The following is a 19603-nucleotide window of genomic DNA, read 5'->3' on the forward strand; positions in this document are numbered from 1 at the left end:
GAGGATCTTGCTATTCAAGGTGTCTCAAAGACAATAGGTTGTTCTCTTCAAAGGGTGAGATATGCTGGATGAGGAGCTAGCTATTCAAGGTGTCTCAAAGACAGTAGGATGTTCTCTTCAAAGGGTGAGATGTACTGGATGAGGAGCTAGCTATTCATGGTGTCTCAAAGACAATAGGTTGTTCTCTTCAAAGGGTGAGATATGCTGGATGAGGAGCTAGCTATTCATGGTGTCTCAAAGACAGTAGGATGTTCTCTTCAAAGGCTGAGATATGCTGGATGAGGAGCTTGCTATTCAAGGTGTCTCAAAGACAGTAGGTTGTTCTCTTCAAAGGCTGAGATATGCTGGATGAGGAGCTAGCTATTCAAGGTGTCTCAAAGACAGTAGGATGTTCTCTTCAAAGGGTGAGATGTACTGGATGAGGAGCTAGCTATTCATGGTGTCTCAAAGACAATAGGTGGTTCTCTTCAAAGGCTGAGATATGCTGGATGAGTGTTGTGTATTTGGTTGAGACGGTTTTATGTGTAACGACAACAACGAGCAATGGCGAGATATGAGAGCACGTGCGATGAATTTGTATTTTAGAATCCTTAATAAATATACAGTCCCTACAGAACACAGCCGAATGTCGCCCTGTATTTCCCACTTACTCCAAACTTAAGTAGCTACAGAACATTATGGTCTCTCCGACCGGATCAGGACAGTCGCCAATCGATCCGATGTGCCGGCGCGGCAGTGGCAGTGATCGCAGTGATGCACTATTGATGCACTAAGCATATACAGGCATCCAATGCACGTGGTTGCAAAATGTTGTCTTTCATGCACTCCGGAGTTGTGCGGTGTGCAGTCGAGTAGTACGGTGGACCTGAGGTGGGACACTGTGATCAACAGTACTCAATACAAATGAGTAATTTGACATTGTGAGAGTTGTGCATCCGAAAAAACGAATTTTGAGTTGAGCCTTGACAGAGGTGCAGGGTGTGACTTTCTCTTCTGTCTTTCGAGGATTCACCCAACCCATGCAATGACAATTCGTGCATGGCCTGAGCAGAGTGAGTCGGACTGTCTTTAGCGTGTAGTTTGTGGAAAACCCGAGTTCCTGAGTTCCACGTGCACGTGCTTTTCGAGCATCCGTTAGTTGTCGTACATTGCTGAGCAGCTCCCAGCACAGATGCATCATCTATGAGGACCAGGAATCTTGACGACTACATGAGTGAGAATCGTCGCTGTTCCAGACATCGCCGAGTTATGCAGATACGTCTTGTCGCTGAGTTAAGACTGAGTTGTGGAGGACATCTGCGTGTACTTTGACTAAATTCGTATCTGAGTGTTTTCTAGCTTTCCCCTAGAATTATGAGTTTATGCTTTGACTAAAAGATGTCAAACTTACTGCAGTGTGTATGAGTTCAACCACGTATGAATCCAAAAAGGTGATTCTTTCTTACCCTGAGTTTTAAGTCTTTGACTTCTTGTTTCACTTTCAGTATAAGTGTCCTGTCTTACCATGTGTTAAATTTATGCCAAATACTGAGTTTGCATTTTACAGAGGTATTACTGTTAGTGTATGTTTGGTAATCTTTAACAGGTAACGGTTTGATAAATCTAAAAGTAAGGATTTAGTCAGCCTAATCTGAGTTGAGTGTGAGCCATCAGAGTTTCTTTCAGTGAGTGTCAAGAGTATAAGTGCCACGTTGTGTTTATTGGTATTTACTGAATCTGGCATCTGCCATGTTGAGGCATACATGATACAGGTATTCAATTTTAATATGGATTACATGTAGATTAGAGTTGCATTTTATTTAAAACGGTTACCGGTAGTGATTCTCAAGAGTGTTTGAGTTACAGTTTGGTCTTACTACATTTGTATTTCATAGAATAATCATAGTAAATACTGTGACTAATTATTGACCTTAAGATAAAGTGACGCTGTCACAATACTTAAGAGGTGACCATGTTTGTATAGTGTTGAGTTATCGTGTGTTTATACATTGTACTTTAATAGTCAAAGTGTTTATATGAGTCTTGAGATTGCCATTCAGTTCAAATCTCACTGGTTTTCATGAGTAGATAGTGATTTTGGTGCAATATGCAATGGTCTTTTTATGGTAATTACTACAAGGTTTATCATTCCTCGGTATACCAATTTATTATAAGTCTCAAAGTTTTACCAGGTCACAAATAGTGAGGGTTAAGTTCTCAAGTGGGTTACGTTAACGTAATAATTGTTTTAAAAATTATCAATACTGCTTCATCTGTCCTAAAATCACTGACATACATGTAATGGCGACTACTAAGGGTAAAAGTGTGGCTGCTGAGCCAGCAACGCTTGAATTCCTATTGGAAAGGAGGCGCATCAATCGGCAGAGATACACCAAGTTGGAGAAATCCTTGTTCCGATATTATGATGATGTTCTTCCAGCATTAGACGATGATGACCGTTCACCCGAGAATGAGATTAAAGTGAGGGCAGCCATGTCTGCCAGAGAACAGTTGAAGTCAGCCTACATGGACTTGCAAGATACTCAAGACCAAGTGGATTATCACAGAGATAACGAGGAGAGGCTGAACGCTATGTCTGACGACCAGAGGAGAAGAGAAGATAAAGATGAGCAAGACTATAGAGAGAGGTACTTCAACTGTGATGCCAAGATCCAGAGGTTGGAGAAAGACTGGTTCAGGCCGACAAAGGAGAGGAGTGAGAGTGAAGGCAAAGGATCCCATCATAGTAGCCAGAGCAACATTGAAGTGTTAACAAAGGGTTTAGCAGAGGCTTTTAAATCCATGAACAATGGAATATCAGGAGAGCAGCTCACAACCATCTTGTCAACTTTGACCAAGAAGAAGAGAGAGCTACCCATACCAAAATTTAGCGGCGACCCGCATTTCTTCGATCAATGGCGAGAGCTGTTAGAAGCGGAGTTGGCGAAGCCAGGTTATTCGGAGGTGGAAAAGACGCACTTTACCATTACATTACTAGAGGGCGAGTGTAGAAAGTTAGTAGCGGGTATGAAAGATCCTGATTACCAAGACATCCTCCAAGTTTTAGAAAGCAAGTATGGTGACGTGGAGAGTTGTGTGCAGAAGGCTGTAATCGAGATAGCCAACATGGAGGCACCGAGCTCCCTTGCACTAAAAGACATGGAGCCATTCTGCCATAAGCTTGTGTCAGCATGGAATTATATTTTAAAGAAAACCGAGGCTCTATGTGAACTAGACGAAACAAGTTGGATTTTCACGGCATTGGTCAGGCCCAAAATTCCCAAAACACTGTTGCGAAAGTGGGATGGCGAAAAGCTGAAGGCAAAAACAAAGTCGACTTTGCCTCTGAAATTTCCCGACTTACTGGAAAGGCTACTCGACACCCTGCAAGTTACCCGAAGGACGGAAATGGAGGGGGGAAAGCGACCAACCACAAGTAGTAGTACTTCACACTCACAGAAACCAGAGAAAAAACATACTAGTACTAGTTATGGCAAGCCAAGTGCATATGCATTGAATGTCAATGCTACAAGTAACCCTAAAGCTGGACAATCAAAACAGAAGACGCAGAGTCGAACTCCCAAGTGCCCTGTATGCCAAGAAGCACATCTACTTTATCAGTGCCAGACCTTCAAAGCCATGAGTGTCAGTGATCGCATAGACAAGGTCAAGAGTTTAAAACTTTGTTTTAACTGCTTTGCTTCGCATTATGTCAAAGACTGTAATTCAAGACACTGTCAGAGATGTGGGAAGAAACATCATACCTTGATCCATTATGATCGTGAGCCAGAGCTACCGGAAGAAGAGCAAGTACAAGGTCTACGTCAAAAAACGGAGGTTCCCAAGAGTGTAGGACTTGTCAAGGCCATTAGAGGTCCAAAGGAGATATTGATGCAATCCACTCTAGCAAGAATCGAATCACGAGGAGCAATTTCAGTGGCGAGAATCTTATTTGATACAGGCAGCGGTGTATCATTCATAAGTAACAAGATGGCAAGAAAACTGGACTTGCGAGGACCCAAGGTTGAGGCAGAATTTTCACTAGCCGGTGGTAACCAGATGAGATTGAAAACAGAGAGAGTTAAGTTTCATCTATCAAGCGCTATTCCTAATTGGAAAGGTGAGGAATTTGAGATAGAGGCCTACACAGTTCATCAGCCTAGCATGGACCTCAACTGCGTGAGAGTAGATTTGTCAAAGCTGCAACACTTACAGGGATTGCAGATAGCAGACACATACCCCCGTGAATCGGCTGAAATTGATGTTATGTTGGGGCTAGAGGATACCACAAACATCTTACTGCCTGTTAGAAAAACTGGACCACCAGGAATGCCAACTGCCACAAAGAGTCATTTTGGATGGGTACTTTCAGGTATCTGCCCAGTAGAGGAGCCAAACCAACGACATGGAAAGATTGGTATGGTAAACACGTGTCATAGAGTTTCCTTGGAGAATGAAACTGATTTTGCAGCCAGACATTGGGACCTAGAACACTTGGGAATATTACCTAATGAGGTCAAGCACCAAGCCACAGAATTGGAGACTGATGCATTGCAGCAGCATCTTGATAATACCAAACTCGTAGATGGTCATTACGTCACAGGTTTGATTCGCCATCCGGACTGGAAGGACAAGTCTTTAGAATCAAATCGAACCTTAGCAGAGAAACGTCTCGAGGGGTTGGAAAGAAGATTACAGAGGGACCCAGACTTGGGAAAGGCCTACCAAGAACAGATCCAAGAGTTAGTTGATAAAGGGCGTGCCGAGAAAGTTGAGGAATTGGAGAAACAAGCGCAAGCAATATGGTACTTGCCTCATCACCCTGTTGTTAGAATGGATAAATCAACCACAAAGGTGCGTGTTGTGTTTGACGGCTCCGCCAAAGGACCAGAGGGGGTGTCACTAAATGACACATTGTTGAGTGGACCAGCACTGCAGCCCGACCCACTTGCCATACTTTTGCGTTTCAGAAAACATAAAGTAGCGCTTGTAGCAGATATAGAGAAAATGTTTCTTCAAATCGGCATGCAAACTGGAGATCAAGATCTACAGAGATTCTTATGGCGTGACATGGACACTAGTAAAAAACCTGATGTTTACAGGCTGAAAACAGTAACATTTGGTCTGAAATCATCTCCATTTTCGAGTATCAAAACTGTAGTGGACCATGCACTCACACAGACAAAGGAATACCCAAAGGCTACTGAGGAAATAACAGAAAATATTTTCGTGGATGATGTACTGTCTGGAGAAGACAATACCACAGCAGCAGCAATCTTAGCAGTAGACATGAAAACAGTCTTGAAATCTGGAGGATTCCCACTCAGGAAATTTGTGTCCAACAAACCAGAAGCTTTGGCTGGATTAGAGGAGTCAGATCTTGCCTATGGTATAGTAGTCGTCACTGAGGAACAATTTACTACAAAAACGTTGGGGATCAAGTACATTCCTAAAGAGGACGTACTAATGTTTTCCTTTTGCGAGAGGATGGAAAATGTACCCTGTGAAACTCGTAGGACTGTTTTACAACAACTTCATCGAATTTACGACCCGATGGGTTTGTTAGCACCGTTCACTTTGGTAGCCAAGCGGCTATTCCAACAGTCCTGGATGGATCGTACTGACTGGGATGAGAAGTTATCTGATGAACTTCATCAGAACTGGGTACGTTGGAAGGAGCAAGTTTCTGATCTGGATCAGATAAAGGTCCAGCGATGTATAGTTCCTGAGAGCTTCACTCAACCTAGATTCACACTGCATGGTTTCGGTGATGCGTGTGTAGCAGCATATGGAGGAGTAGTTTACGTCAGGGTTGAGGACTTGCCAACAGGGAGAGTGCACACAGCTGTACTGTGCTCTAAAACTAGAGTGTCACCACTTGGAAAGAAGAGAAGCTTACCAGAGCTAGAGCTCATGGCTGCGCTAATCACAGCACGCTTGGTAAACTACGTTCAACGTGAAATCAAGTTGGAAATAGAGGATGTACACTGCTGGACTGACTCACAAGTAGTACTTGCCTGGATTAGCAAACCTGCCTACACTTGGCAGACGTTCGTTGCCAATCGCGTGAGTGAGATACAGAATCTAGTACCACCTAGGAAGTGGAGTCATTTGCCAGGGAAAATTAACCCCGCTGATCTATGCTCGAGAGGATGTTCTGCTGAAAGCTTAGTTAACTCGCAACTCTGGTGGGAAGGGCCAGACTTCCTAAGAAAAGAAGAAGAAAGTTGGCCAAAACAGCGAATTGACACAGCTGAACTGGAATTGGCTGAACAGAAGAAAAAACCCAAGACTTTCTCAGCACTGCAAGTCAAAGAGAAAACAACTGACCAAACCAAAAGTGAGCAGCTGAAACTAGTGGAGAAATATGAGAGTTACCACAAGTTTCTGAGAGTGATGAATAGAGTCCGAAGCTTAAAGTACCGAGTGAGGACAGGAGATGGGCAACATGTTCGAGAAGAAAATGCAATCTTGAATCTCACTGATCAAAGAGAAGAGGAGTTGTATTGGTTACGTTGGGCTCAAGAACAAGCATTTTCAGTGGAAATTCATGCAGTACAGAATAACCTTTCGATTCCTGCAAATAGCCGCTTGAAACAGCTTGATCCGATATGGGATGAGAAACTGAAGTTACTCCGTGTTGGGGGGAGACTACACAAAGCACTACTGCCAGATGAGCTTAGAAACCCCATCATATTGCCTAATCACAATAGATTTGTGGAAATGTTGATAATCCACTATCACATCATCTTTGGACACACAGGAGTTGTTCAAACCTTGTCTAACTTGAGAAGCAAATACTGGTTAGTATGTGGCCGGCAGGAAGTTCGCAGAGTCCTACCATGTAAGATATGTAGAAGTGCCAGAAAATTAGAGCAGAAAATGGCGCCGTTGCCAGAGGAAAGGGTTAATGTATCGCCACCATTTACCAACATTGGAGTGGACTATGCTGGACCACTCTATGTTAGAGAAGTACATGTCAGTGGAAAACATGGAGCTGGAAGCAACAAGGCTTACATCCTCATATTCACATGTATGGCCACCAGGGCAGTGCATTTAGAGCTGACAGCAAATTTGACAACAGAGGAGTTCCTACAAGCATTGAGACGCATGATGAATCGGCGTGGAAAGTGTTGTACCATCTACTCCGATAATGCAAAAACATTTGAGAGTGCAGCTTCATTGCTTTACCGTTTGTTCCACAACAATGCGAGAATCAAGGATAAACTCAGACTGGAAGGAATCGAGTGGAAGTTCATAACTCCTAGGGCTCCATGGCATGGAGGATTTTATGAACGACTTGTTGGAAGTGTAAAACGAGCTCTCTCAAAGATTCTCAGAAAGGCCAGCCTGACATTTACTGAGCTTCAGACCGTGCTCACTGATGCAGAAGCTCAAATCAATTCTCGACCCTTATCGGATATCTCGGCTGACAAGGAGGATCCTCTTCCATTAACCCCTGGTCACTTGATCATAGGAAGAAATCTGCAGTTGCTGCCATCTGTATACAAGCCAGAGTTGTCACTTGAAAGGAGATGGGCCTATCAACAGAGTATATCCAAACAGTTTTGGAAAAGGTGGACAAGTGAATACCTTGTGGAATTACAGCGCCGTTCAAAATGGACAGAGATACGAGATAATCTGCAAGAGGGAGACATCGTTCTAGTGGCGGAGGACAACATCAGAAAACTAGATTGGGCACTAGGACGTGTGATGGCCACACACCCAGGAAGAGACGGGTTGGTTAGGTCAGTCACAGTGAAAACCAAGAGAGGATTGATGAGAAGGCCTATTCAGAAGTTGCGTTTGTTGGAACCCGCAGAATAGACATTTAATCCAGAGTGACATACAAGAATTGGAGTTGAGTTTTGGTAACTCAGTCGTAGTTGTCAGATACATGCATGTCAACTGATTGCCAAATCTCTATCAAGGGGTCAAAATTCTTAACATTTTGATTACATGTATTAGTATACTATTATTACTATTACTAGGTATATCATCATCAGAGTTTCTTACCAGAAGGTTGTAATTTACATTTCCCAGGTTGGTAAATGGGGGGAATACTCTTAGCATTAGATTTGTCATTATGTGTATTTGAGTTATTTGACGGTATATTCTATAGGGTATAGAATTAGGTGTAGTTGTTTACTTATGTATGCTAGGTCTTGCATTTTGGAGCTATTGTGTTCAGCATACATTTCTCAGAATTAAGCCTTACGGCGGGTTAGGTTCATTGTGTTATTGAAAATCTTGCCTCCTCGATTTTCAGGGGGGAGTGTTGTGTATTTGGTTGAGACGGTTTTATGTGTAACGACAACAACGAGCAATGGCGAGATATGAGAGCACGTGCGATGAATTTGTATTTTAGAATCCTTAATAAATATACAGTCCCTACAGAACACAGCCGAATGTCGCCCTGTATTTCCCACTTACTCCAAACTTAAGTAGCTACAGAACAATGAGGAGCTAGCTATTCAAGGTGTCTCAAAGACAGTAGGATGTTCTCTTCAAAGGGTGAGATGTACTGGATGAGGAGCTAGCTATTCAAGGTGTCTCAATGACAGTAGGATGTTCTCTTCAAAAGGTGAGATGTACTGGATGAGGAGCTAGCTATTCAAGGTGTCTCAAAGACAGTAGGATGTCCTCTTAAAAGGGTGAGATGTACTGGATGAGGATCTTGCTATTCGTTGTATCAAAGACAGTAGGTTGTTCTCTTCAAAGGGTGAGATGTGCTGGATGAGGATCTTGCTATTCAAGGTGTCTCAAAGACAATAGGTTGTTCTCTTCAAAGGGTGAGATATGCTGGATGAGGAGCTAGCTATTCATGGTGTCTCAAAGAGAGTAGGATGTTCTCTTCAAAGGCTGAGATATGCTGGATGAGGAGCTTGCTATTCATGGTGTCTCAAAGACAGTAGGATGTTCTCTTCAAAGGGTGAGATGTACTGGATGAGGAGCTAGCTATTCAAGGTGTCTCAAAGACAGTAGGATGTTCTCTTCAAAAGGTGAGATATGCTGGATGAGGAGCTAGCTATTCAAGGTGTCTCAAAGACAGTAGGATGTTCTCTTCAATGGGTGAGATATGCTGGATGAGGAGCTAGCTATTCAAGGTGTATCAAAGACAGTAGGATGTTCTCTTCAAAGGGTGAGATGTACTGGATGAGGAGCTTGCTATTCAAGGTGTCTCAAAGACAATAGGTTGTTCTCTTCAAAGGGTGAGATATGCTGGATGAGGAGCTAGCTATTCAAGGTGTCTCAAAGACAGTAGGATGTTCTCTTCAAAGGGTGAGATATGCTGGATGAGGAGCTAGCTATTCAAGGTGTATCAAAGACAATAGGTTGTTCTCTTCAAAGGGTGAGATATGCTGGATGAGGAGCTAGCTATTCAAGGTGTCTCAAAGACAGTAGGATGTTCTCTTCAAAGGGTGAGATATGCTGGATGAGGAGCTAGCTATTCAAGGTGTATCAAAGACAGTAGGTTGTTCTCTTCAAAGGCTGAGATATGCTGGATGAGGAGCTAGCTATTCAAGGTGTCTCAAAGACAGTAGGATGTTCTCTTCAAAGGGTGAGATGTACTGGATGAGGAGCTAGCTATTCATGGTGTCTCAAAGACAATAGGTGGTTCTCTTCAAAGGCTGAGATATGCTGGATGAGGAGCTAGCTATTCAAGGTGTCTCAAAGACAGTAGGATGTTCTCTTCAAAAGGTGAGATTTACTGGATGAGGAGCTAGCTATTCAAGGTGTCTCAAAGACAGTAGGATGTTCTCTTCAAAAGGTGAGATGTACTGGATGAGGAGCTAGCTATTCAAGGTGTCTCAAAGACAGTAGGATGTCCTCTTCAAAGGGTGAGATGTACTGGATGAGGATCTTGCTATTCGGTGTATCAAAGACAGTAGGTTGTTCTCTTCAAAGGGTGATATGTGCTGGATGAGGATCTTGCTATTCAAGGTGTCTCAAAGACAATAGGTTGTTCTCTTCAAAGGGTGAGATATGCTGGATGAGGAGCTAGCTATTCATGGTGTCTCAAAGAGAGTAGGATGTTCTCTTCAAAGGCTGAGATATGCTGGATGAGGAGCTTGCTATTCATGGTGTCTCAAAGACAGTAGGATGTTCTCTTCAAAGGGTGAGATGTACTGGATGAGGAGCTAGCTATTCAAGGTGTCTCAAAGACAGTAGGATGTTCTCTTCAAAAGGTGAGATATGCTGGATGAGGAGCTAGCTATTCAAGGTGTCTCAAAGACAGTAGGATGTTCTCTTCAAAGGGTGAGATATGCTGGATGAGGAGCTAGCTATTCAAGGTGTATCAAAGACAGTAGGATGTTCTCTTCAAAGGGTGAGATGTACTGGATGAGGAGCTTGCTATTCAAGGTGTCTCAAAGACAATAGGTTGTTCTCTTCAAAGGGTGAGATATGCTGGATGAGGAGCTAGCTATTCAAGGTGTCTCAAAGACAGTAGGATGTTCTCTTCAAAGGGTGAGATGTACTGGATGAGGATCTTGCTATTCAAGGTGTCCCAAAGACAATAGGTTGTTCTCTTCAAAGGGTGAGATGTACTGGATGAGGAGCTAGCTATTCAAGGTGTCTCAAAGACAATAGGATGTTCTCTTCAAAGGGTGAGATGTACTGGATGAGGAGCTTGCTTTTCAAGGTGTCTCAAAGACAATAGGATGTTCTCTTCAAAGGGTGAGATATGCTGGATGAGGAGCTAGCTATTCATGGTGTCTCAAAGACAGTAGGATGTTCTCTTCAAAGGGTGAGATGTACTGGATGAGGATCTTGCTATTCAAGCTGTCTCAAAGACAGTAGGATGTTCTCTTCAAAGGGTGAGATGTACTGGATGAGGATCTTGCTATTCAAGGTGTATCAAAGAGAGTAGGTTGTTCTCTTCAAAGGGTGAGATGTACTGGATGAGGAGCTAGCTATTCATGGTGTCTCAATGACAGTAGGATGTTCTCTTCAAAGGGTGAGATGTACTGGATGAGGAGCTTGCTATTCAAGGTGTCTCAAAGACAATAGCTTGTTCTCTTCAAAGGGTGAGATGTACTGGATGAGGAGCTTGCTATTCAAGGTGTCTCAAAGACAATAGGTTGTTCTCTTCAAAGGGTGAGATATGCTGGATGAGGAGCTAGCTATTCAAGGTGTCTCAAAGACAGTAGGATGTTCTCTTCAAAGGGTGAGATGTACTGGATGAGGAGCTAGCTATTCAAGGTGTCTCAAAGACAGTAGGATGTTCTCTTCAAAGGGTGAGATGTACTGGATGAGGAGCTTGCTATTCAAGGTGTCTCAAAGACAATAGGTTGTTCTCTTCAAAGGGTGAGATATGCTGGATGAGGAGCTAGCTATTCAAGGTGTATCAAAGACAGTAGGTTGTTCTCTTCAAAGGGTGAGATAAGCTGAATGAGGAGCTAGCTATTCAAGGTGTCTTAAAGACAGTAGGATGTTCTCTTCAAAGGCTGAGATATGCTGGATGAGGAGCTAGCTATTCAAGGTGTATCAAAGACAATAGGTTGTTCTCTTCAAAGGGTGAGATGTACTGGATGAGGAGCTAGCTATTCATGGTGTCTCAAAGATAGTAGGTTGTTCTCTTCAAAGGGTGAGATATGCTGGATGAGGAGCTAGCTATTCAAGGTGTATCAAAGACAATAGGTTGTTCTCTTCAAAGGGTGAGATGTACTGGATGAGGAGCTAGCTATTCATGGTGTCTCAAAGATAGTAGGTTGTTCTCTTCAAAGGGTGAGATATGCTGGATGAGGAGCTAGCTATTCAAGGTGTCTCAAAGACAGTAGGATGTTCTCTTCAAAGGGTGAGATATGCTGGATGAGGAGCTAGCTATTCAAGGTGTATCAAAGACAGTAGGATGTTCTCTTCAAAGGGTGAGATGTACTGGATGAGGAGCTAGCTATTCATGGTGTCTCAAAGACAGTAGGATGTTCTCTTCAAAGGGTGAGATATGCTGGATGAGGAGCTAGCTATTCAAGGTGTATCAAAGACACTAGGTTGTTCTCTTCAAAGGGTGAGATGTACTGGATGAGGAGCTTGCTATTCAAGGTGTCTCAAAGACAATAGCTTGTTCTCTTCAAAGGGTGAGATGTACTGGATGAGGATCTTGCTATTCAAGTTGTCTCAAAGACAATAGGTTGTTCTCTTCAAAGGGTGAGATGTGCTGGATGAGGAGCTAGCTATTCAAGGTGTCTCAAAGACAATAGGTTGTTCTCTTCAAAGGGTGAGGTGTGCTGGATGAGGAGCTAGCTATTCAAGGTGTCTCAAAGACAATAGGTTGTTCTCTTCAAAGTGTGAGATGTACTGGATGAGGAGCTTGCTATTCAAGGTGTCTCAAAGACAATAGGTTGTTCTCTTCAAAGGGTGAGATATGCTGGATGAGGAGCTAGCTATTCAAGGTGTCTCAAAGACAGTAGGATGTTCTCTTCAAAGGGTGAGATGTACTGGATGAGGAGCTTGCTATTCAAGGTGTCTCAAAGACAATAGGTTGTTCTCTTCAAAGGGTGAGATATGCTGGATGAGGAGCTAGCTATTCAAGGTGTATCAAAGACAGTAGGTTGTTCTCTTCAAAGGGTGAGATGTACTGGATGAGGAGCTAGCTATTCATGGTGTCTCAAAGACAATAGGTTGTTCTCTTCAAAGGCTGAGATATGCTGGATGAGGAGCTAGCTATTCAAGGTGTCTCAAAGACAGTAGGATGTTCTCTTCAAAGGGTGAGATGTACTGGATGAGGAGCTTGCTATTCAAGGTGTCTCAAAGACAGTAGGATGTTCTCTTCAAAAGGTGAGATGTACTGGATGAGGAGCCAGCTTTTCAAGGTGTCTCAAAGACAATAGGTTGTTCTCTTCAAAGGGTGAGATATGCTGGATGAGGAGCTAGCTATTCAAGGTGTCTCAAAGACAGTAGGATGTTCTCTTCAAAGGGTGAGATGTACTGGATGAGGATCTTGCTATTCAAGGTGTCCCAAAGACAATAGGTTGTTCTCTTCAAAGGGTGAGATGTACTGGATGAGGAGCTAGCTATTCAAGGTGTCTCAAAGACAATAGGATGTTCTCTTCAAAGGGTGAGATAAGCTGAATGAGGAGCTAGCTATTCAAGGTGTCTTAAAGACAGTAGGATGTTCTCTTCAAAGGCTGAGATATGCTGGATGAGGAGCTAGCTATTCAAGGTGTATCAAAGACAATAGGTTGTTCTCTTCAAAGGGTGAGATGTACTGGATGAGGAGCTAGCTATTCATGGTGTCTCAAAGATAGTAGGTTGTTCTCTTCAAAGGGTGAGATATGCTGGATGAGGAGCTAGCTATTCAAGGTGTATCAAAGACAATAGGTTGTTCTCTTCAAAGGGTGAGATGTACTGGATGAGGAGCTAGCTATTCATGGTGTCTCAAAGATAGTAGGTTGTTCTCTTCAAAGGGTGAGATATGCTGGATGAGGAGCTAGCTATTCAAGGTGTCTCAAAGACAGTAGGATGTTCTCTTCAAAGGGTGAGATATGCTGGATGAGGAGCTAGCTATTCAAGGTGTATCAAAGACAGTAGGATGTTCTCTTCAAAGGGTGAGATGTACTGGATGAGGAGCTAGCTATTCATGGTGTCTCAAAGACAGTAGGATGTTCTCTTCAAAGGGTGAGATATGCTGGATGAGGAGCTAGCTATTCAAGGTGTATCAAAGACACTAGGTTGTTCTCTTCAAAGGGTGAGATGTACTGGATGAGGAGCTTGCTATTCAAGGTGTCTCAAAGACAGTAGGTTGTTCTCTTCAAAGGGTGAGATGTACTTGATGAGGAGCTTGCTATTCAAGGTGTTTCAAAGACAATAGGTTGTTCTCTTCAAAGGGTGAGATATGCTGGATGAGGAGCTAGCTATTCAAGGTGTCTCAAAGACAGTAGGATGTTCTCTTCAAAGGGTGAGATGTACTGGATGAGGAGCTTGCTATTCAAGGTGTCTCAAAGACAGTAGGTTGTTCTCTTCAAAGGGTGAGATATCCTGGATGAGGAGCTAGCTATTCATGGTGTCTTAAAGACAGTAGGTTGTTCTCTTCAAAGGGTGAGATGTACTGGATGAGGAGCTAGCAATTCAAGGTGTCTCAAAGACAGTAGGATGTTCTCTTCAAAGGGTGAGATATGCTGGATGAGGAGCTAGCTATTAAAGGTGTCTCAAAGATAGTAGGTTGTTCTCTTCAAAGGGTGAGATATGCTGGATGAGGAGCTAGCTATTCAAGGTGTCTCAAAGACAGTAGGATGTTCTCTTCAAAGGGTGAGATGTACTTGATGAGGATCTTGCTATTTAAGGTGTCTTAAAGACAATAGGTTGTTCTCTTCAAAGGGTGAGATATGCTGGATAAGGATCTTGCTATTCAAGGTGTCTCAAAGACAGTAGGATGTTCTCTTCAAAGGGTGAGATATACTGGATGAGGAGCTAGCTATTCAAGGTGTCTCAAGACAGTAGGATGTTCTCTTCAAAGGGTGAGATGTACTGGATGAGGATCTTGCTATTCAAGGTGTCTCAAAGACAGTAGGATGTTCTCTTCAAAGGCTGAGATATGCTGGATGAGGAGCTAGCTATTCAAGGTGTATCAAAGACAATAGGTTGTTCTCTTCAAAGGGTGAGATATGCTGGATGAGGAGCTAGCTATTCAAGGTGTCTCAAAGACAGTAGGATGTTCTCTTCAAAGGGTGAGATGTACTGGATGAGGAGCTAGCTATTCATGGTGTCTCAAAGACAATAGGTTGTTCTCTTCAAAGGCAGAGATATGCTGGATGAGGAGCTAGCTATTCAAGGTGTCTCAAAGACAGTAGGATGTTCTCTTCAAAGGGTGAGATGTACTGGATGAGGAGCTAGCTATTCATGGTGTCTCAAAGACAATAGGTTGTTCTCTTCAAAGGCTGAGATATGCTGGATGAGGAGCTAGCTATTCAAGGTGTCTCAAAGACAGTAGGATGTTCTCTTCAAAGGGTGAGATGTACTGGATGAGGAGCTAGCTATTCAAGGTGTCTCAAAGACAGTAGGATGTTCTCTTCAAAAGGTGAGATGTACTGGATGAGGAGCTAGCTATTCAAGGTGTCTCAAAGACAGTAGGATGTCCTCTTCAATGGGTGAGATGTACTGGATGAGGAGCTTGCTATTCGGTGTATCAAAGACAGTAGGTTGTTCTCTTCAAAGGGTGAGATGTGCTGGATGAGGATCTTGCTATTCAAGGTGTCTCAAAGACAATAGGTTGTTCTCTTCAAAGGGTGAGATATGCTGGATGAGGAGCTAGCTATTCATGGTGTCTCAAAGACAGTATGTTGTTCTCTTCAAAGGGTGAGATATGCTGGATGAGGAGCTAGCTATTCAAGGTGTATCAAAGACAATAGGTTGTTCTCTTCAAAGGGTGAGATATGCTGGATGAGGAGCTAGCTATTCAAGGTGTCTCAAAGACAGTAGGATGTTCTCTTCAAAGGGTGAGATGTACTGGATGAGGAGCTAGCTATTCATGGTGTCTCAAAGACAATAGGTTGTTCTCTTCAAAGGCTGAGATATGCTGGATGAGGAGCTAGCTATTCAAGGTGTCTCAAAGACAGTAGGATGTTCTCTTCAAAGGGTGAGATATACTGGATGAGGAGCTAGCTATTCATGGTGTCTCAAAGACAATAGGTTGTTCTCTTCAAAGGCTGAGATATGCTGGATGAGGAGCTAGCTATTCAAGGTGTCTCAAAGACAGTAGGTTGTTCTCTTCAAAGGGTGAGATGTGCTGGATGAGGATCTTGCTATTCAAGGTGTCTCAAAGACAATAGGTTTTTCTCTTCAAAGGGTGAGATATGCTGGATGAGGAGCTAGCTATTCATGGTGTCTCAAAGAGAGTAGGATGTTCTCTTCAAAGGCTGAGATATGCTGGATGAGGAGCTTGCTATTCATGGTGTCTCAAAGACAGTAGGATGTTCTCTTCAAAGGGTGAGATGTACTGGATGAGGAGCTAGCTATTCAAGGTGTCTCAAAGACAGTAGGATGTTCTCTTCAAAAGGTGAGATATGCTGGATGAGGAGCTAGCTATTCAAGGTGTCTCAAAGACAGTAGGATGTTCTCTTCAAAGGGTGAGATATGCTGGATGAGGAGCTAGCTATTCAAGGTGTATCAAAGACAGTAGGATGTTCTCTTCAAAGGGTGAGATGTACTGGATGAGGAGCTTGCTATTCAAAGTGTCTCAAAGACAATAGGTTGTTCTCTTCAAAGGGTGAGATATGTTGGATGAGGAGCTAGCTATTCAAGGTGTCTCAAAGACAGTAGGATGTTCTCTTCAAAGGGTGAGATATGCTGGATGAGGAGCTAGCTATTCAAGGTGTATCAAAGACAATAGGTTGTTCTCTTCAAAGGGTGAGATGTACTGGATGAGGATCTTGCTATTCAAGGTGTCTCAAAGACAGTAGGTTGTTCTCTTCAAAGGGTGAGATGTACTTGATGAGGAGATTGCTATTCAAGGTGTCTCAAAGACAATAGGTTGTTCTCTTCGAAGGGTGAGATATGCTGGATGAGGAGCTAGCTATTCAAGGTGTCTCAAAGACAGTAGGATGTTCTCTTCAAAGGGTGAGATGTACTGGATGAGGAGCTTGCTATTCAAGGTGTCTCAAAGACAGTAGGTTGTTCTCTTCAAAGGGTGAGATATGCTGGATGAGGAGCTAGCTATTCAAGGTGTATCAAAGACAATAGGTTGTTCTCTTCAAAGGGTGAGATATGCTGGATGAGGAGCTAGCTATTCAAGGTGTCTCAAAGACAGTAGGATGTTCTCTTCAAAGGGTGAGATGTACTGGATGAGGAGCTAGCTATTCATGGTGTCTCAAAGACAATAGGTTGTTCTCTTCAAAGGCAGAGATATGCTGGATGAGGAGCTAGCTATTCAAGTTGTCTCAAAGACAGTAGGATGTTCTCTTCAAAGGGTGAGATGTACTGAATGAGGAGCTAGCTATTCATGGTGACTCAAAGACAATAGGTTGTTCTCTTCAAAGGCAGAGATATGCTCGATGAGGAGCTAGCTATTCAAGGTGTCTCAAAGACAGTAGGATGTTCTCTTCAAAGGGTGAGATGTACTGGATGAGGAGCTAGCTATTCAAGGTGTCTCAAAGACAGTAGGATGTTCTCTTCAAAGGGTGAGATGTACTGGATGAGGAGCTAGCTATTCAAGGTGTCTCAAAGACAGTAGGATGTTCTCTTCAAAAGGTGAGATGTACTGGATGAGGAGCTAGCTATTCAAGGTGTCTCAAAGACAGTAGGATGTCCACTTCAATGGGTGAGATGTACTGGATGAGGAGCTTGCTATTCGGTGTATCAAAGACAGTAGGTTGTTCTCTTCAAAGGGTGAGATGTGCTGGATGAGGATCTTGCTATTCAAGGTGTCTCAAAGACAATAGGTTGTTCTCTTCAAAGGGTGAGATATGCTGGATGAGGAGCTAGCTATTCATGGTGTCTCAAAGACAGTAGGATGTTCTCTTCAAAGGCTGAGATATGCTGGATGAGGAGCTAGCTATTCATGGTGTCTCAAAGACAGTAGGATGTTCTCTTCAAAGGGTGAGATGTACTGGATGAGGATCTTGCTATTCAAGGTGTCTCAAAGACAATAGGTTGTTCTCTTCAAAGGCTGAGATATGCTGGATGAGGAGCTAGCTATTCAAGGTGTCTCAAAGACAGTAGGATGTTCTCTTCAAAGGGTGAGATGTACTGGATGAGGAGCTTGCTATTCAAGGTGTCTCAAAGACAGTAGTTTGTTCTCTTCAAAGGGTGAGATATGCTGGATGAGGAGCTAGCTATTCAAGGTGTATCAAAGACAATAGGTTGTTCTCTTCAAAGGGTGAGATATGCTGGATGAGGAGCTAGCTATTCAAGGTGTCTCAAAGACAGTAGGATGTTCTCTTCAAAGGGTGAGATGTACTGGATGAGGAGCTAGCTATTCATGGTGTCTCAAAGACAATAGGTTGTTCTCTTCAAAGGCTGAGATATGCTGGATGAGGAGCTAGCTATTCAAGGTGTCTCAAAGACAGTAGGATGTTCTCTTCAAAGGGTGAGATATACTGGATGAGGAGCTAGCTATTCATGGTGTCTCAAAGACAATAGGTTGTTCTCTTCAAAGGCTGAGATATGCTGGATGAGGAGCTAGCTATTCAAGGTGTCTCAAAGACAGTAGGTTGTTCTCTTCAAAGGGTGAGATGTGCTGGATGAGGATCTTGCTATTCAAGGTGTCTCAAAGACAATAGGTTGTTCTCTTCAAAGGGTGAGATATGTTGGATGAGGAGCTAGCTATTCATGGTGTCTCAAAGAGAGTAGGATGTTCTCTTCAAAGGCTGAGATATGCTGGATGAGGAGCTTGCTATTCATGGTGTCTCAAAGACAGTAGGATGTTCTCTTCAAAGGGTGAGATGTACTGGATGAGGAGCTAGCTATTCAAGGTGTCTCAAAGACAGTAGGATGTTCTCTTCAAAAGGTGAGATATGCTGGATGAGGAGCTAGCTATTCAAGGTGTCTCAAAGACAGTAGGATGTTCTCTTCAAAGGGTGAGATATGCTGGATGAGGAGCTAGCTATTCAAGGTGTATCAAAGACAGTAGGATGTTCTCTTCAAAGGGTGAGATGTACTGGATGAGGAGCTTGCTATTCAAGGTGTCTCAAAGACAATAGGTTGTTCTCTTCAAAGGGTGAGATGTACTGGATGAGGATCTTGCTATTCAAGGTGTCTCAAAGACAGTAGGTTGTTCTCTTCAAAGGGTGAGATGTGCTGGATGAGGATCTTGCTATTCAAGGTGTCTCAAAGACAATAGGTTGTTCTCTTCAAAGGGTGAGATATGCTGGATGAGGAGCTAGCTATTCATGGTGTCTCAAAGAGAGTAGGATGTTCTCTTCAAAGGCTGAGATATGCTGGATGAGGAGCTTGCTATTCATGGTGTCTCAAAGACAGTAGGATGTTCTCTTCAAAGGGTGAGATGTACTGGATGAGGAGCTAGCTATTCAAGGTGTCTCAAAGACAGTAGGATGTTCTCTTCAAAAGGTGAGATATGCTGGATGAGGAGCTAGCTATTCAAGGTGTCTCAAAGACAGTAGGATGTTCTCTTCAAAGGGTGAGATATGCTGGATGAGGAGCTAGCTATTCAAGGTGTATCAAAGACAGTAGGATGTTCTCTTCAAAGGTTGAGATGTACTGGATGAGGAGCTTGCTATTCAAGGTGTCTCAAAGACAATAGGTTGTTCTCTTCAAAGGGTGAGATATGTTGGATGAGGAGCTAGCTATTCAAGGTGTATCAAAGACAATAGGTTGTTCTCTTCAAAGGGTGAGATGTACTGGATGAGGATCTTGCTATTCAAGGTGTCTCAAAGACAGTAGGTTGTTCTCTTCAAAGGGTGAGATGTACTTGATGAGGAGATTGCTATTCAAGGTGTCTCAAAGACAATAGGTTGTTCTCTTCAAAGGGTGAGATATGCTGGATGAGGAGCTAGCTATTCAAGGTGTCTCAAAGACAGTAGGATGTTCTCTTCAAAGGGTGAGATATGCTGGATGAGGAGCTAGCTATTCATGGTGTCTTAAAGACAGTAGGTTGTTCTCTTCAAAGGGTGAGATGTACTGGATGAGGAGCTAGCTATTCAAGGTGTCTCAAAGACAGTAGGATATT

General features: G+C 43.1%; 1 protein-coding gene across 1 annotated transcript; it reads left to right on the top strand.

The window, feature by feature from the left end:
- The first annotated feature begins 2280 nt into the window (after positions 1–2280).
- LOC135497740 (uncharacterized) lies at positions 2281–7806 on the top strand. The gene has a single exon (XM_064787573.1). It carries the CDS (start codon positions 2281–2283, stop codon positions 7804–7806), a length of 5526 nt encoding a protein of 1841 aa, XP_064643643.1.
- The last annotated feature ends 11797 nt before the right edge of the window (positions 7807–19603 follow it).

This window comes from Lineus longissimus, chromosome 13 (genome assembly GCF_910592395.1).
Source record: "Lineus longissimus chromosome 13, tnLinLong1.2, whole genome shotgun sequence".
In the NCBI taxonomy this organism is placed as follows: Eukaryota; Metazoa; Nemertea; class Pilidiophora; order Heteronemertea; family Lineidae; genus Lineus; species Lineus longissimus.